The sequence below is a fragment of the Sander vitreus genome, chromosome 11, assembly GCF_031162955.1.
Source record: "Sander vitreus isolate 19-12246 chromosome 11, sanVit1, whole genome shotgun sequence".
Lineage (NCBI taxonomy): Eukaryota > Metazoa > Chordata > Actinopteri > Perciformes > Percidae > Sander > Sander vitreus.
In genome coordinates, this window is record NC_135865.1 from 7,578,202 (window position 1) to 7,594,663 (window position 16,462).

Genomic DNA, 16,462 nt, shown 5'->3' on the forward strand with positions numbered 1-16,462 from the left:
GAATGTTACAACACAACAATAAAACATATCCACTCAGTACCAGCAGGCTTCTTTAGTGACTGTATGTTCATTTTCATACCTGAACCTGAACTAATGACTGTGTATGACCTTAATATCCCCTATGGCAGGGATCTTCAACAGGGGGTCCTCAGAGTCATTGCAGGGGGGCCTCCAAATTATTGTTAATTTTTGAACGTTTTTAAAAAAAAATAAATAAATTCCAACATATAATTAGCTAATATAAATCCCCACTGATGATAGGCTTACTGGCCCATAGGTAAGGTAGTCATTAAGGTAGCACAGATACAGTTCATCCCAAAGGATTGACTGTTCCACATCATGATTTATAAAATAGTTTATAAAATCATGTCGACAATTATTAGGCTATTTGAATAGCCTGAATAGCTTGGTATTCTATGCAAAAAAAAAAGTATCTATAAAGGCTTTAGGCTGCCCTAAAAGTTATTGTAGGCCCAGTTTAAAATACAACTTCATTTTATACGATATATGTAGTAGGGGGTCCCTGATCCGTCTCTGTTTCAGTTAAGGGGTCCTTGGCTTAAAAAACGTTGAAGGCCCCTGGTCTATGGTATGACCTGAACCTACAAAAATCGACTGGAACTCGTCTTCTGCTCTGCGGAACTGTTTATCTGCCGCCATGTCTACACGGACAACAATAACAAACGGCATTTACTGCGCTTCCGTTGCCCATGACACCGGAGCGAAGTTCTGACAGCTTATTCTCCAATCAGTTTATATCCACCCCGAACCCACAAATAATCACTTTGGAAGTTATTTACACTCGGACGTGCCTCCTATAACCTCCGGCTGGAGTTGCAGACAGCGCCTTGAACAGAGGAGGGCGGCTGATTATGGTGTAGCACGGAGCGCTAGCTCTGAGACAGCAGGTACAGCAACGCTCAGTTAACACACAAGCTAACACTGGCTAGCATAGACATTTCATCAAAAACTCGCATGCGTTTTCATGAATTAAAACAAGTGACATTTCTTAGTGAACTCAACCACATGTGCTAGGAATAAGCCTGAGCTGAGACATGTTTTAAGCTTGGACATTGTGTCTAGCTAGCTGTGATTAGCGGTGTTAGCGGTTTGTTATTGCGATTGGTTAAGCTAAAAGTACAAGTGACAAGGTGGTAACTGTTAACTTCTAAAAGTATTTACAATAGCATTCATCGTTTCTTAATGGATATGCACTGGCTTGTGTTTGAGTATTATACTATGTTAACTGAGTATATGCATTGAGTTATAGCTACATGGACTATTTTACAATTAAATACAGGCTACACCTTTTTACTAAACAAGTGAACATACTCCATATGCTGACGTTACCAATACAGGTGTATTCGTGGTTATAGTAATTAGCTAAGCTTGTTGTAACGTTACTATGAAAAAGATGTGTGCCTTTGTGTTAGACCCAGGAGAGTTTGGTGTGATTGCACAACAGGGTTTTTCATCAATGCGTGCGTGTTTACTTGCTAGTTAGTTGTATCAACCTGTGTTTGCATTTCTTTTCTTTTCCAACTATGTTGTCTGCTTGACCTACATGACCCTGTCCCTACCCCTGCAGCTTATTGACTCACATCCAGGTTGTGTCAGTGAGCAAAACGGGGGTGCGGTGACTGACAGCTGAGGCAGGTGGGCAATGTGTGTCACTGACAGTCTGACTCAGTGACACACATTTTATGGACTCACTGATACCTGAGACCTTCACCCTCTGCTACTGCTGCTCCTCCGCACTGAAAACAGAGTGCAGAGATGCCAGTGAGCTGCTCCCCTAGAGAGGAGAGGTTAAAAGGCCTCTGCGCTACCTACAGAATTGTACAACAGTAAAAGAGCAATAGTGGGCTTTAGCAGAAAACTAGGGGGAACAGAACATTTTCAAAACAGCAGAAGGTATCAGTGGGACCAACCATTCATGACTGAATTATATTACATTAAGTGAGTAATGTATGCAGTGGGTCAAGGTTGTTGTTAGGCAGTACGGATGCGGCACCAGGCAAGGTGATTGTCTTTGAAAGTTTGACATTTCCTGACAGTTGCTTTTAATAGTGATTTTAGATGATGACATACTGCATTGTTTGTTTTTAAATTTAAACTCTGATCAGTATTGAATTCTGGAATTCTGGCACTTCTTGTTGACGTTTGAAGTATTTTCGAACAAAACAAGACTAACTCTCCCCTCCCTCCTCCTCATCCCGTCTCCACCCCCCCCCCATCGCTTCCGTGCTTCCGCGCACTAACCCCCCAACCCCCACCCCAAAATCCTTCTTGTCGGTTATTGGCTGGAATGCTGGGTTTGTTATGTTTGGTGGTGCAGGTTGGCGCAGTTTGTTTTTGTTGGCGTTTGTGGAGCCTGGGCTGTCTACAGAGACCATGTTTTTTTTTTACAGTGTGTTCAGGGGACAGGCAGCTAGCGGGCAGTGAGGAGATGTTTGCTGTATGTGACACACAAAAAAACGCGTGACATTGCTTAGAGCACCTTTAACATGACTTTCTAATTTTAAACTTTTGGATGATTACATTTTTAGGTAATTTGACAATGTAATGTAAACAATATTTTTGATACATTGTCTTTGCCAGACTAAACCTGCTTCATCTTGATTAAAATACATTTAATCCATTACAGATATTGTTAATTTTACAAATGCATTTACAATAAATGCACAAGAAACTCCCAGGAAATAAGTAAGCAACAGCAAAGGCAGAAACCCACTCAGGCGGTTTGTTGTTGCATGGCATTGGTAGTTACAGGAAGACATGTTTACAAATGGTAGGGATGCACCGATGCTTCAGCCTGACATCGGAATCGGCCAATGTCCACTCTATTTACTGTCATCGGCCTTTTGGAAAATAAGTTGACATGCGCCGATGGCAGTAGCTGATGTTTATCTATTTTGCGCTGCCTTTATGTTGTGTTACTCGGTTTGATTTAGGCTACTACATTAACATTGCTGCGTTTTTGTTTTTAAGCGGAGTTTTGAGCCAAAGAAAACTCCAGTAGCTCCAGTAGAAGAACTAATCTCCGTTTAAACTAACATGCCCAAACCGCATATCTCATCAACATTCTCTTATACTGGGAATGCAAATGCCAGGGTAAACAGGAGGCCGTATGTATACTCCGCCCATTGCTTGTAGTTGCCATGGTAACGTTAATAGCTTAGTCTCAGAGAATGAGACTTCATGACCCAATCAGGCGGCGAAACATTGGCGTCAAAACGGGGTCAGAAGTCTTTTCAAATTTCTCCGGTTTAGGGGCTCTGAAATGCCAGAGCAGTGTGAATGCGAGGTGTAAACGTAGCAAAAGATATTTGTTTTTAAACCGAAAAGTAGCAATATAAATGTAGCCTCATACAACAGTAGCCTACCCAACTTCAAAAAATAATGTTCTTGTGACCTTCCAAGAACAGGTGCGGTAGCATACCGGTAGCCTGCAGCTTGACTATTCCAGACACCATGGCCACTGCCGGAGTCAGAGATGACGGGGGAAAAACAGAACTGGAAAATCATCTTGCTTCCCTAAAGTCACCGTTGTGGCAACATTTTTGCCTTCATCGTGAGTGAGTTATGTAAACAAATAACAAAGGTAAAGCATGTGGGCTCTGACGGGACTCTACGGTGCCTTCACGTAAACCTAATGGTGCATTTAATGGCGCCACTAAAAACAAAAACTTGGAGAAACTCAAACTGTTCATGAATGTGTTTAATTACATTTCTGCTCATTTAAAGTGGTATAGTGTGATAAAGATGGTTTAATATTGTTTTTTATTTTTTATTTATTTGGTTACCTGGTGCAAAAGAAAACAACAAGCATCGACCTCGGCTAAATGAAAATTCTACACATCGGTGTCGGCTGAGAAATTTACAGTCGGTGCGTCCCTAACAAAGAGGGAATGCTTTCATCTCTGAGTTTAACGAGGTTCCTGCTGCAGCATTAATAGGAAAGTTGGCAGAAGCATGACGTCAAAGCTTCCTTTGATTACTTTGCAGGAGTCTGTTGATGTCATTTTGCAATGACAAAATGCCTTTCATACTATCAGAGAATTTGTAGTCTTGCATTGCCAGACCTATCTCACAGCGCAGTGTCAGCGCTGGAGTACATTGGCTACACCGCCTATCTATTCTGATCTGGGATAGGGGAAAAAAACCAACAATCTGGCTTGTTTGTATTTCTTTAAACCATTCAAAACCGTCCTGGGCGGCGCTAGGGCCTGACAGCGGAGATAGTGATAGGGGAGGATGTCAGGCTTTATTGCAGAAATGTACATTCTTTGAGCCAGACTAGAGGATTTGTGACGCTCCCCTCTGTAGGCTCCCCTCTGTCTGTTTTGTTTTGAGATATTCAAAAGAGTGTCAAAGATAAGATGTGTTTTCTTTTTTATCTTTTTGTTATGAACTTCTGAGTTCCCTGTTGCATACAACGGTCCCATTATGAAAACCACAGCAGTATGGTCATGAATGTTTTAAGAGCAGATTGTCAGAAGTTACCTCCTTTAGCTTATACTGCATACATTTTATTTGTTGTAACAAATAGGCTTGCATCTAAAGGAAAGTTTCAGAGGCTGTGTTATTAAATAGCTCAGTTTCCTGCAGGTAGTCTCATATAACAAGACTATAACTCAACAGTTACAGTATTAGACACCTTGTAGCCCCACACGTCTTTCCACAACAGGGAGTTTAATTGCAATTGGCTCCTCTAATCGATGTCACGCACTCCATTATTCCACCGTGATTAAATGGTGTCTTAGTTGTTATTTTTAGTAAGTAAGTATAGGAAGGAATAGAGTTAAACCTCATTATTTCCCTGTGTCTCACCCATTAAACCATTTCTGTCCTTTTTATCTCTTTGCAATGTGACCCATATTGTAGAATATGCAAAATATGTTTTCGATGTATCATCATTGTGAAAACACGATTATTTGACACGATTACTCAGTGTCATTTTCTGGTCAGAACTGAACTTTGGACTTGGATATAATGTACATTGAAAGACCCTTCTCTGTAATGTTTTTTTTGTTTTTTTTCATCCACCCAGCCCTTCATTGGTGGCGTCCGAAATTCCATACTAACATGCGATTTAGTAGGCTAAAACAGTACAGCATGTGAGATTTTTGAGTATGTCAGAAACCTTAGTATGAAACCAATAATACGTGAAATGCATACTATTTCCGGTGAAATATTACAGCATGCAACCACTGGACACTACGCCGGCATAAGTATCCCACAAAGCAGCGTGGTAGAAACGACAATGTTCATACCAGACAAACGAACAGCAGCCAAGGCAGCTCTGTAACGTCACAAAACGCTTTCATTTACATTTCTACTTATTTCAAATCTGGGATTTTGTCACCTGCGGCTGTTGGTCTAGTTGAAAAGATACACACTACTGTTTATTTACACAAAACAGGGTTTCCCCCAGAAAAGTTGTTTAGCCCGGTGGTAAGTGTCTTTTTCAACGAGGGCCTGGCTGGGGCCAGTCACACACCGATGGCAGCATCAACGTAGAGCCCAATAGTTTCTGTGGCAACAGACTCATGGACGGAATCGCGAAATTCAGAATCTAAAAAATAAGACTGATTACATAGGGCCGAACATTAAGTCGGTGCTAAAAGCTAACTGGAGATTTGAAAAATATTTCTAAAGTCTCAGTTTCCAATTGAGCCGCCCCACTGAAACTGTAGTTTAAAAACATCTTAAAAATACTTCAAAACAAAATTCCCAGTTAGTCATTAGGCCTATTTCAGCACATTTGGCTAAAGGCAGAGAGCCAGTGTATCACAGGACTGAGTTCATCTTGTGTGCACCACTAAGAGGACACTAGAGTGAATTTTTAAATTATTAGAATATTTTGTGCCTTTTTCCCCTCTATTCTGCATTGTCTAATTCATTCTTTTTTTTTAAATTTATTTTTTAATAATTTTTGGGCATTTTTTTCCTTTATTGGATAGGAAAGCTGAGATATGAAAGGGGAGAGAGAGGGGGGGGGGAAGACATGCAGGAAAACCGTCACAGGTCGGACTCGAACCCTGGACCTTCTGCGTCGAGGAATAAACCTCTGCATATGTGCGCCCGCTCTACCAACTGAGCCAACCGGCCACGTCTAATTCATTCTTTATGGGTTGTGTGATCGTCAGGCTTTTGAGCAGCAGTGCAGCGCAGCAAAGTGCAGCGGGGGGGCAGACCGAGGCAGACCACATCAGCGAAGTCATGCTTACGTTGGCCAGTAAGCTGAAGAGGGACGATGGAGGAAAGGCGGGCCGTGCCTCCGGAGCCTCCGACTCCGCCCATAGGATCTCCATCAGGGACCGCCTCCTTACCAAAGGTACCTACTTCATCAGTTGTGTATTTCGTCAGCTCACATCAATGACGACAGTACACAGAAGCAAAACAAACAAACAAACAAACTGTAGGCCAAGAAAGAAATTGTTTCTGTACTGTGTTTTCCGGGAAATTTCATTTCAGAAATATATAAGCGTTCATGCTCCTCTTCCTCCATGGATGTTTGTGCTTCTCCTTCTCTGTTCCTACCTCCCTCTCTTTTTTCCTCTTTGTCTGTCTGTCCATGTTTTTGCCTCTTGCTCCTTGGTTTTTATCTATAGGTACCTCTGGTTGCCTTGAGATGCAGCTTCCAGACACCTCCTCTCTCCTCCTTTAAATTTCATGGATGTCCTTGTCCTTCTCAGTTTTTGTCACTCTGTTTACATTTGTCTCATTCTCACCCCTTGTGCCCGCCACCACTTTCCTTAATGCTTTCTCTTTTCTGGGTATTCACCTGTCTTTGCTTTAGTCTGTAAATTTAGGACTTTTATTATTGTTATTATTATTATTTTTATTATGTTTTATTATATTATTTTACCATATTGATTCAGAGTATCATTACAGTACCTTATTATTGCACTTTGCACATCTCAAAGCATATGTTTTTATAACTGACAATGGAAAAAAGTCTTAGCACGACACACCATAACAACAACAGAGAAACCAAGCAAGTTTCCCCCCTCGCCTTTTTGTGTTGAAGTGCTGATGCAAATAAGCAGTGAAAAGAGATGTCAGCGATGTGAAACTAAAACCGAGAACCTGAGTGCTTTTAGAAATCCAACCAGACTTACCCCAGAGGCAACACCAGCTAAACAACACCCTACTCTTTACACGTCTTTCTGTTAGTTCTTGTTTTTTTTTAACCTACTGATCAAATTCTGTTTTTCCTCTGCTACATTGTGTTGTATGCATTTACAACATGCATATTATACATTATACTTTTATGCAGAGTAACTTTCCTAGCTTAATTATTTAAAGGTGCCGTAGGTAGGATTGCGAAGGTCCAGGATTTAGCCCAACAATTTGAACATCCACAACTGTCTTTGCCCTTTTCTCTCCACCCTTATTCATGGTTCTTTGTTTTTCTCTCAACAGAAGTTGCAGAACTTGAAACCAATCTCCCTAGTAAGTTTTGCTTTGCACTTCCATACACACTGATCTTATTCAATTAGTTTAGTTTATTTCACCTTGCACTTCTCCCCATGTTTACATTAGTGTTTGTTCAGGTCCACATCTTCTCCTAGTCAATACATCTGAAACACTGCTAAGACAGTCTTTAGCAGACAAAACTGCTAAAGACAGCTAAATAACTGACTTAAAAAAAGTACCGTATTTTCCGGAGTATAAGTCGCATCAGTCAAAAAATGCGTCATGAAGAGGAAAAAAACATATATAAGTCACACTGGACTATAAGTCGCATTTATTTAGAAATTTATTTCACAACATCCAAGACCAAGAACAGACATTTAATCTGGAAAGGCAAGTTATTAAACTACACAACAGCACAAAGAACAAGGGGCTGAATACGGTAGGTGTCCGGTATGTTAACGTAACGTAACTGCACTGTTGACGAGCCTCTCCCAGCAGCACGTTGTTCAAGCACCCATCTGTGGACTCCTTCCTCCAGCTCTGGCCATCTGGATTTCAGCGCGCGACTAGCTTTCTTTGTTTTCTTCATTGCAGTAAGACTAACCTTTTCGCCAGTCCCTCACAAGTTTCTCACTCACTCCAAACTTTCGTTCTGCTGCTCGATTACCGTTTTCGGCTGCGTATTTTACTACCTGCAGTCGCCTGCAGTTTCTTTTCTTTCTCAGTTGTCTTTAGGAGCAGCATATAGTTGTCACAAGCCTAGAGCGCCTCTCGCAGCTGTAGACGGTAATGTTTTCAGCATGAAATAACATTTAAAAACATGTTAAATTATATATATTTTGATATATAAGTCGCACCTGACTATAAGTTGCAGGACCAGCCAAAGCATGAAAAAAAGTGCGACTTATAGTCCGGAAAATACGGTATATTAAATAGTATCCTCCTGTGTTCTTAAAGGAGAATTCCGGCCAATTTTTACGTTAATCTTGATCGCTATAGCTACGCGAGTACTTTCGATAGAAAAAACCCCGACCTGAATCAGTGCAGGTAACACGGAGAAGCTGCAGCTACGTACTACAAGCGTCCCCTGAGCTAAAACGGCAGTGGTCGGGGCAAGTTTTGGAGTGCCTTTGTGCCTCTTAACAGACACAAAATGCAATTACTATGTCTGTGCCACATGAACAGGGCCCTTACGTGTCAACAAGATGCGTTTTCAACTCAGACATTGTTTAAATTCACCTACCCTGGTCCCTGTCTCGATCCTGCCGGTAGCTAGCTTGCCCTGCTAGCTGATAGCCGTTAGTCGTTAGCTGCTAGCTGCCGTCCTATTCAGACAGGCTTCTGTGATAATCATCCCAATAACAATCCACGGAGCGGCGGTGGTGTGGCTATGTCCTCGAGAAGACAGGTCATGTCACGTCTTGAAGTGTATTCCCCCCCCTAAAAAAAACAGTAGTGCGGAAGTAGCTGTTAGCTGCCCTCCGGTGAGTGTGTACAGCCAGATAGCCATTAGCCGTAGCTGCTAGCTGCTGTCCGGTGAGTGTATTCAGCTAGGCTTCTGTGATAATCATCCCAATAACAATCCACGGAGCGGTTGCTATGTCCTCCAGTTACTGAAGGCTAGCTTTAGCTTGCACTTGGAGCAACAAGTTCATCAGCCTGTTTCCCCTCTGTCTGTCTCGTTCTTTCCAACTCTTGTGAGACTAGATCTTCGTCTGTATACTCGGGTTTGAATAAATAAGGACGACCATCAAACTGAAAAGGCTCTTTGTGTGTTGTATATCTGCTATATTCTCCATAGTTGCGTTACTCCAAGCTTCTTCCCTTATGAACAACTCTGCTCGTCACTCTTCACACACTACGCTCCGATCTGCACACTGCTGTTTACCTTTTCCTGCTTCAACTGAATTCCCAGGAGACAGCACAATGCTACAGCTAAGCTTCAGTAACGCTATTACTGTGCAAGCCACAGACATCGTTTATCCCGTTTCCATGTAGTTACATAGTCACTGATATGGTCATAACCACTAGAGTGCTCAATTACCTATTTTGAGGGGGAAATAATCTAAACCTTTCGCTGCGAAGGCATGATCTGTCCTATGCAGGACATCCACCAGACCACCGGGCGCTCCGTGGATTGTTATTGGGATGATTATCACAGAATACTGTCTGAATACACTCACCGGACGGCAGCTAGCAGCTAACGGCTATCTGGCTGTACACACTCACCGGAGGGCAGCTAGCAGCTAACACTACTACCGCACTACTGTTTTTTTTTAGGGGGGAATACACTTCAATACGTGACATGACCTGTCCTCTGGAGGACATAGCAACACCTACGCCGCTCCGTGGATTGTTATTGGGATGATTATCACAGACGCCTGTCTGAATACACTCACCAGACGGCAGCTAGCAGCTAACGGCTAACGGCTATCAGCTAGCAGGGCAAGCTAGCTACCGGCAGGATCGAGACAGGGACCAGGGTAGGTGAATTTAATCAATGTCTGAGTTGAAAACGCAGCTTGTTGACACGTAAGGGCCCTGTTCATGTGGCACAGACATATTAATTGCATTTTGTGTCTGTTAAGAGGCACAAAGGCACTCTAAAACTTGCCCTGACCACTGCTGTTTTAGCTCAGGGGACGCTTGTAGTATGTAGCTGCAAGCTTCTCCGTGTTACCTGCACTGATTCAGGTCGGGGGTTTTTCTATCGAAAGTACTCGCGTAGCTATAGCGATCAAGATTAATGTAAAAATTGGCCGGAATTGTCCTTTAAATGTTCTCAATTTAGGAAGAAAACATTTATAACATTTATAGTCTGTTTTTTTTCTCCCTTTTTATGACAATATAAAGGAATTGTTTCGGACATGCTAATTTTGAATATATTTTGTGTTTTGGGAATTAGGGAATATTGGAATAATTCCTACAATTGTTTGAGACGAGGCATGAAAACAAAACCAAGCCCATAGATGTGCTCCATGTTCTGACAAGTTGCTTTGATACTTTAAGGTGTAGTTTATTTGTAACAATACTTAAAACTGTATTCAGGCAGAATCAGATGTATATTTTTTCATTTTTAGCCAGATCGCCCAGCTCTTCCAAATACATTTCTTGCTGTATTAAGCTGGAAATGAGCCATGAGTGTAAACACATGCGCTTTGAGCCTTGGACGGGTTTCATGCTTGTTATACTTCTGGCCTCAGGATGTATTTGCTCAGACTGGTCCCCCAACTACTATATTAGTTCGGGTTTTTTATTTGAGCATTTACATAACAGTATGTCAGATCTTCATTACTCAGTCATCTGGTTATTGTTATGCATGAGTAGTGCTGAATGAATTATGATTGTTTATGCTGAGCTCCGCATGCCTGTTGTTGTTTGTGGTCGGATGAGTTCGCCCTCACAGCTGAGTATCATGAGAGCCAGAGAAGGAAACAGTGTATGTAGCACACAGCGTTGACAAGAAAGTAAGAAAACTGACTGGTTTGCTGGGAAATAATAGCTGTCAAATATCTTCTAGATAAGATGCTTGATAATTCAGCAGTGTTAATCTACACAATATGGGTCAAAAAAGACTACACCACGCATGGGTTGCACCATGCATGAATCTACTCTACAGCCTAGGGCTGCTCGATTATGAAAAAAAAAAAAAATCATAATCACGATTATTTTGGTCAGTATTGACAACACGATTATTTGACATGATTACTCATTGACTTTTGAAAAGACGTTGCATTTATTGAACTTAAAAATACAATAAAATGGTTGAACAAATCCCCAGTGAAAACACCTTGAACTGTGAAATTTCCCTTCATATTTTTTCCCCCCATTCAGAACACAAGATAATATAAGTAGAGATGGTCCGATACCATTTTTTGCTTCCCGATTCCGATACCTGAACTTGCGTATCGGCCGATACCGAGTACCGATCCGATACCAGTGTGTCATATATTTTATTATGTTTTAACAACTGTATACTACTATCCCTGTATGGATGTGATATTATTTCTATCTTTGTTGTCGGTCTGGCTCAGGTTAAACTCTTTGTGACAAATGAATGCCACAGAACGTTCTTTTATTCTGCAGTTTGACAGTCAGTTATAACGGAAAAAGAACATCAATAAACTGCTTTAACGTAGATTTTCTTTAGGGCTTTATTACGTGGTATCGGATCGGTGCATAAACTCCAGTACTTCCCAATACCAGCGTTTTAGGCAGTATCGGTATCGGAACATCTCTAAATATAAGAGTTTACTTGCAAAGCTTAATGTGCAAAATAATCGTTTTACTCAATTACATTGTTTTGGGGGTAGAGCCAAACTCAATTAATTGCACAGCCCTACTACAGCCTGTATGTTTGCTGCACACTGGAAGCTGACCGGCATATGCCTGTGTATAGGATATATAAATTAGATTTTCAGAAATGCATTCGAGTAGTTGTGGGGTTGTTGGCCTACACCCCTTGGGGAACTGAGGTGAACAACTGGGTGAAGGACTAGGTGAATGAGGGAAGTTGATTTTACTCTGACTCTGCGCCATTAAAGAAACGATACGGCCCACATGACTATTATGCTCATCGATCCGTGCTTTATTACCAACAACAATGATGAAATATGCTCCTGTGGAAAGTATTGATTTTCACGAGGCTTCAACACTATGCTTCATGGGAACCTGGCTTTGTGCCGTGGATCTGGACTTGCTGTATTACACTGATGGATTTTCACTGTTACGGGCAGACAGGAACTCAGGAAAAAAGGAGGAGGGGATCTGATCTCATCATATATATACTCTGAGTGAGCAGTGGTGCGTTCGAAAAACCATATAGGACACGGTGGGCCTCATCGGCCGTCGGACAGTCTGGCGAGGTCGGTGACTCGAGTCAGTTCGGTGTGTTCCGTGCCGTCGTCAGTCGGAGGAGCTGTCGGCATCCATTTTAGCCGATTTGACTTGTTGAATCGGCCAGTGGGCAGTGTCACTCAATGACCAATCTGATTGGTGGAGTGCTAGCCCTTGACTAGCGAATCAGTGCATGAGAAAACCGACAACGCCAGTATCTTCTTATTACTAGCCATCATATTTTCTTCCGTTCAGCGAGTAATGACAACAACGATACTTCTTGACTACTATCAACACTCTCTGATGAAAACAGTGACTGATGACAGCGTGCTCTGTGTTTACTAGGTCTAGAGAGATGTTCCGTCATTTCATTTTTTGGGCGACAATACAGATAGCGCCGCCTGCTGTTATGGAGACGTATTACGTCTAGCACACTCACAGAACGTACACTCAAGTCGACGTCGCTTCGGTGTCTTCCGAGGCACTTTTTTGACCCACTCAGGGAGACGGGAGCTGACTGATCAGTCCGACTGCCTTTTCTGCCGACGGTCAGCCGTCGGGTTGGTGTGTCAGAGCCTTTAATCTGAATGGATTTGGAGCAGGGTCCAAAATTAACTTTTTTGTCCACCAGCCACTCAATAGATAACCATTGTTTTTTTGGCCGGTGAGTGAAGCAAATCTGCCAGCCACCTGCATATTTTACCAGCATTTGGCTGGTAGATGGTGCTAATTTTGGACCCTGATTTGGAGTTTAAGCATGTTAAGCCTAGGCTATGTTACGGAGAAAAAAAAAGTGTTATTAAAATAAACTTCTTTCAAAATTATATCCTGTTTACCATCATTATCCTCCCTCTAAACATTACCACACACATACACATTTTTATACTTAGATTGTCAATTTACACTGTGCTGTTGTATAATGTTATTTGACATGTCTGATGACTGCTGGGCCCAAGTTGGCGTAAATGATATATGAGCTTGGTGGAGAAAGTTTGCAAAAGAAGACAAATTCAACTTTCAGATGTGATAAATGATCACCAGTTGTTTGTGGAGGGCTGCATTTTATGTGCAGCCCACAGTACTGTAAATGATCTACTCTGCATGACTTGAGTTTTACATTCATTACAGTCATAAACACTAACATGTTTCACACGTCTCAAGAAGGGTTGTTCAGGGAAAAGGGCTGATGTGCTGTTAAGTTTGTTTAAAAACTGCTTACACGTGAAAATAGTTAAATAAAAAAAAAAACACTATGTTGTGCCAACTGTCTTCCTGAGTGCAGTATGTTTCCTTGGACACCAGGGGGGAATGTGGTGCCACAGCAAGGCCCAAGGCATATATCCTGCAGTCTGTGTAGACAGTATCGACAGACTGTGGCTCAGGAAGGATTTCATAAAAATACAATATGTGATTTATGTTAATGCCATTATTTGATGCAAAGGCAAATAATAAAAAGTAATGGTAGATCTTCATACAGCTGCTTCTGGCTTTAACCTTTGCCTCTTAATAACTTCCCCCTCCATTTGTTCTTGTTTAGGTACATGCAAAGCCAGTTTCCCAGATGAGGACAAGCTGCATCATTTCCAGCTGGCAGTGTCACCTGGTAAGAGAAAGCGACATCAGTCTGTCCCCTTTTCTCTCTTACACTAACTGCTTTAATCATTGTTTCATAACTGCTTTCTGGTGCGCTCTGAGTTCAATGTTTGAATTAAACACACTTTAAATCAGACTGTGATGGTAATTAAGGGTAATGTAAAGGAGGGCAGCGTGTGGCAGGGTAGCCTGACTCATGTCTTTCGGCTGCTCCGACGCTCTCAGCTCCGGTGCTGACTGTCAATGAAGTCGGCTAAACTACTTTTAAACCAGACGCTGGTAAATCCTCCTCTACTGCCGTCCAGTGTGATTGGATCTTCAGCTGATATCGCTGTCTGCAGCCAATACAGGAGATATGCTCCTCTCTGTGCTAGGATTTTGTAACTCAACTATGACACTTTTCCTTTGTTACTTTCTCTGACTGTGTGGAAATCTGTGCCACGTTCAGCACCGACAAAACGTAGCAACACTTTTTTTTAAAACTGAAACGGGGGTACGTTGAACACCATGTTGTGTGCGCTAGAGCTTGGCAATATATCGATATTATATCGATATCGTGATATGAGACTAGATATCGTCTTAGATTTTGGATATCGTAATACGGCACAAGTGTTGTCTTTTCCTGGTTTTAAAGGCTGCATTACAGTAAAGTGATGTCATTTTCTGAACACACCAGACTGTTCTAGCTGTTCTATTATTTGCCTTTATCCACTTAGTCATTATATCCACATTACTGATGATTATTTATCAAAAATCTCATTGTGTAAATATTTTGTGAAAGCCCCAATAGTCAACACTACAATATCGTTGCGGTATCGATATCGAGGGATTTGGTCAAAAATATGGTGATATTTGATTTTCTCCATATCGCCCAGCCCTCTGCCTTTTTATTACCACGAGTTTACAGACACGTCTTTGCTGGCCGGCGCTTTTACGCGACTCGGTTCAACCGGACGGTCGTTGGTTGGCCTACTGATTTTATAGATTCGGTCACCGGTTTGCGCGGCGGCGGGGCGGTGTTAACGTAGCCTATGAATTTCCATGAACACAATTCTAAGATGCACGAGACATAAAGGCTTCTGGGATCGTTGATAACTCAAACTTGCCGAGAACCTAGACACCCGTTTGATTACATAGACTCATGCATTAGGCACGGTTACGGTCTCGTTCACTAGCCTGGTGCGCGGTCAAACGTGCCCCTGTTGTTTGCACATCACAGATGATGAACAATGGTATTAAATGTGTCTTATAGGTAAAACGTGGGACTGATGTAGACTGGAGTTTAGTTAGGGACTGCAGCTCTGGAGATGAGCTGAACTGACACTAATAGGGCTGCACGATATGAGGAAACTATGCGATATGCAATAACGTTGTTGAGTATCGCGATAACGATATTACTTGCGATAAATAAACAGATTTTAAAGTGTACTCAGTTTTTCCTTTCTGCTGCTTTCAACAGCAACAAACTGCTTGTTGAATTTAAAACAAATGAAAGGAAATCATTTCCAACATTCTTTTATTGAACAAATTGAACATTGAATTGAATATAAAAGGCACCACTAAAAAAAAAAGTGACAGTTCCATTTGAAAGTGCAGTTTCTTCTACTGATATTTTCTTTCAACTAAAAATCTCTTGAGTGTCTTTCACAATATGTCGCAGCCTTTTATGCGCTGTGTTTATTGTTGATATTGCGATGACGATGAAAAAAGTTAGATACTGTGCAGCCCTAGACACTAACTGGTGAGGGTGAGAGTGACTAATGCATTTCTCATATTTATAGGTTGGGCGTATGGAAAAGACATCAGTAATAATGTTCATAATTCTAAAACTATTTATAAATATGATAAAGCATGAACCACAAGCACATGACAAGTCGACTCTGAAAATCCTGTTTCGGGGACAGCCCTGATGACAAATGTGAAAATTGAAATACAAAATGTTAGCTAAATGTGACACAGTTCCCTGAATATGGAGTGCTCAGCAAAATATGTTTGCCCCCAGGTAGGACATGCAGCTGTATCCACTGCTTTCTCATTTTGTACTTTCAGACAATACGCAGGGTTTGTGTGTGCAGAATGTGTGGGAGACTGCAAATGTTAGTAAGTTTATGGGGCTTAAAGTATTTTCTCCTGAGATGGTACTCCAGTCTTGTCTCTGTTCTTCGACAGTACCGCGGCACCATCATTAATCCCCAAATCCAATCTGCTTGCTCAGCGGTGTTCCAAGCAAAATGGGCTACCTGTCGAATATTGTACAAACCGAGCACACTGGTGTGGGATTACCCAAGTCTCTGCAGGCTCTCCTACCTCTCACTTCCTGCTCTCTATTTGTCATACACTGTCTCTCTGCCCTCAAGCCCAATGTCACCCTCTCATTTCAAGAGGAACACATGGCTTTGGGTTTATGTGTGGAGTAATAGAAAGGGAGGGGACAAGTAGTGAAGAAAACTGAAACATAGGCATAATTAGGGCTGCACGATATAAGGAAAATATGCGATACGCGATAACGTTGCCCAATATCGCGATAACGATATTACTTGCGATAAATAAACAAATATTAAAGTGCGCTTCTGCTGCTTTCAGTAATGTTGCTGTCTTTCGTGATGTG

General features: G+C 41.7%; 1 protein-coding gene across 2 annotated transcripts in view; it reads left to right on the top strand.

The window, feature by feature from the left end:
- Positions 1–672: 672 nt before the first annotated feature.
- The window catches only part of ube2f (ubiquitin-conjugating enzyme E2F (putative)), a 46,124-nt gene continuing 30,334 nt past the window's right edge, over positions 673–16,462 (top strand). Inside the window, exons 1-4 of one of the 2 annotated variants that reach the window (XM_078263267.1) lie at positions 674–908; positions 6,153–6,340; positions 7,432–7,461; positions 13,799–13,864. In XM_078263267.1, the coding sequence (XP_078119393.1) occupies positions 6,226–6,340; positions 7,432–7,461; positions 13,799–13,864 (211 nt within the window). In that variant the 5' untranslated portion in view covers positions 674–908; positions 6,153–6,225. Of the gene's footprint in view, positions 909–6,152; positions 6,341–7,431; positions 7,462–13,798; positions 13,865–16,462 lie in introns of both variants that reach the window. The other variant, XM_078263268.1, reaches the window with a different exon arrangement.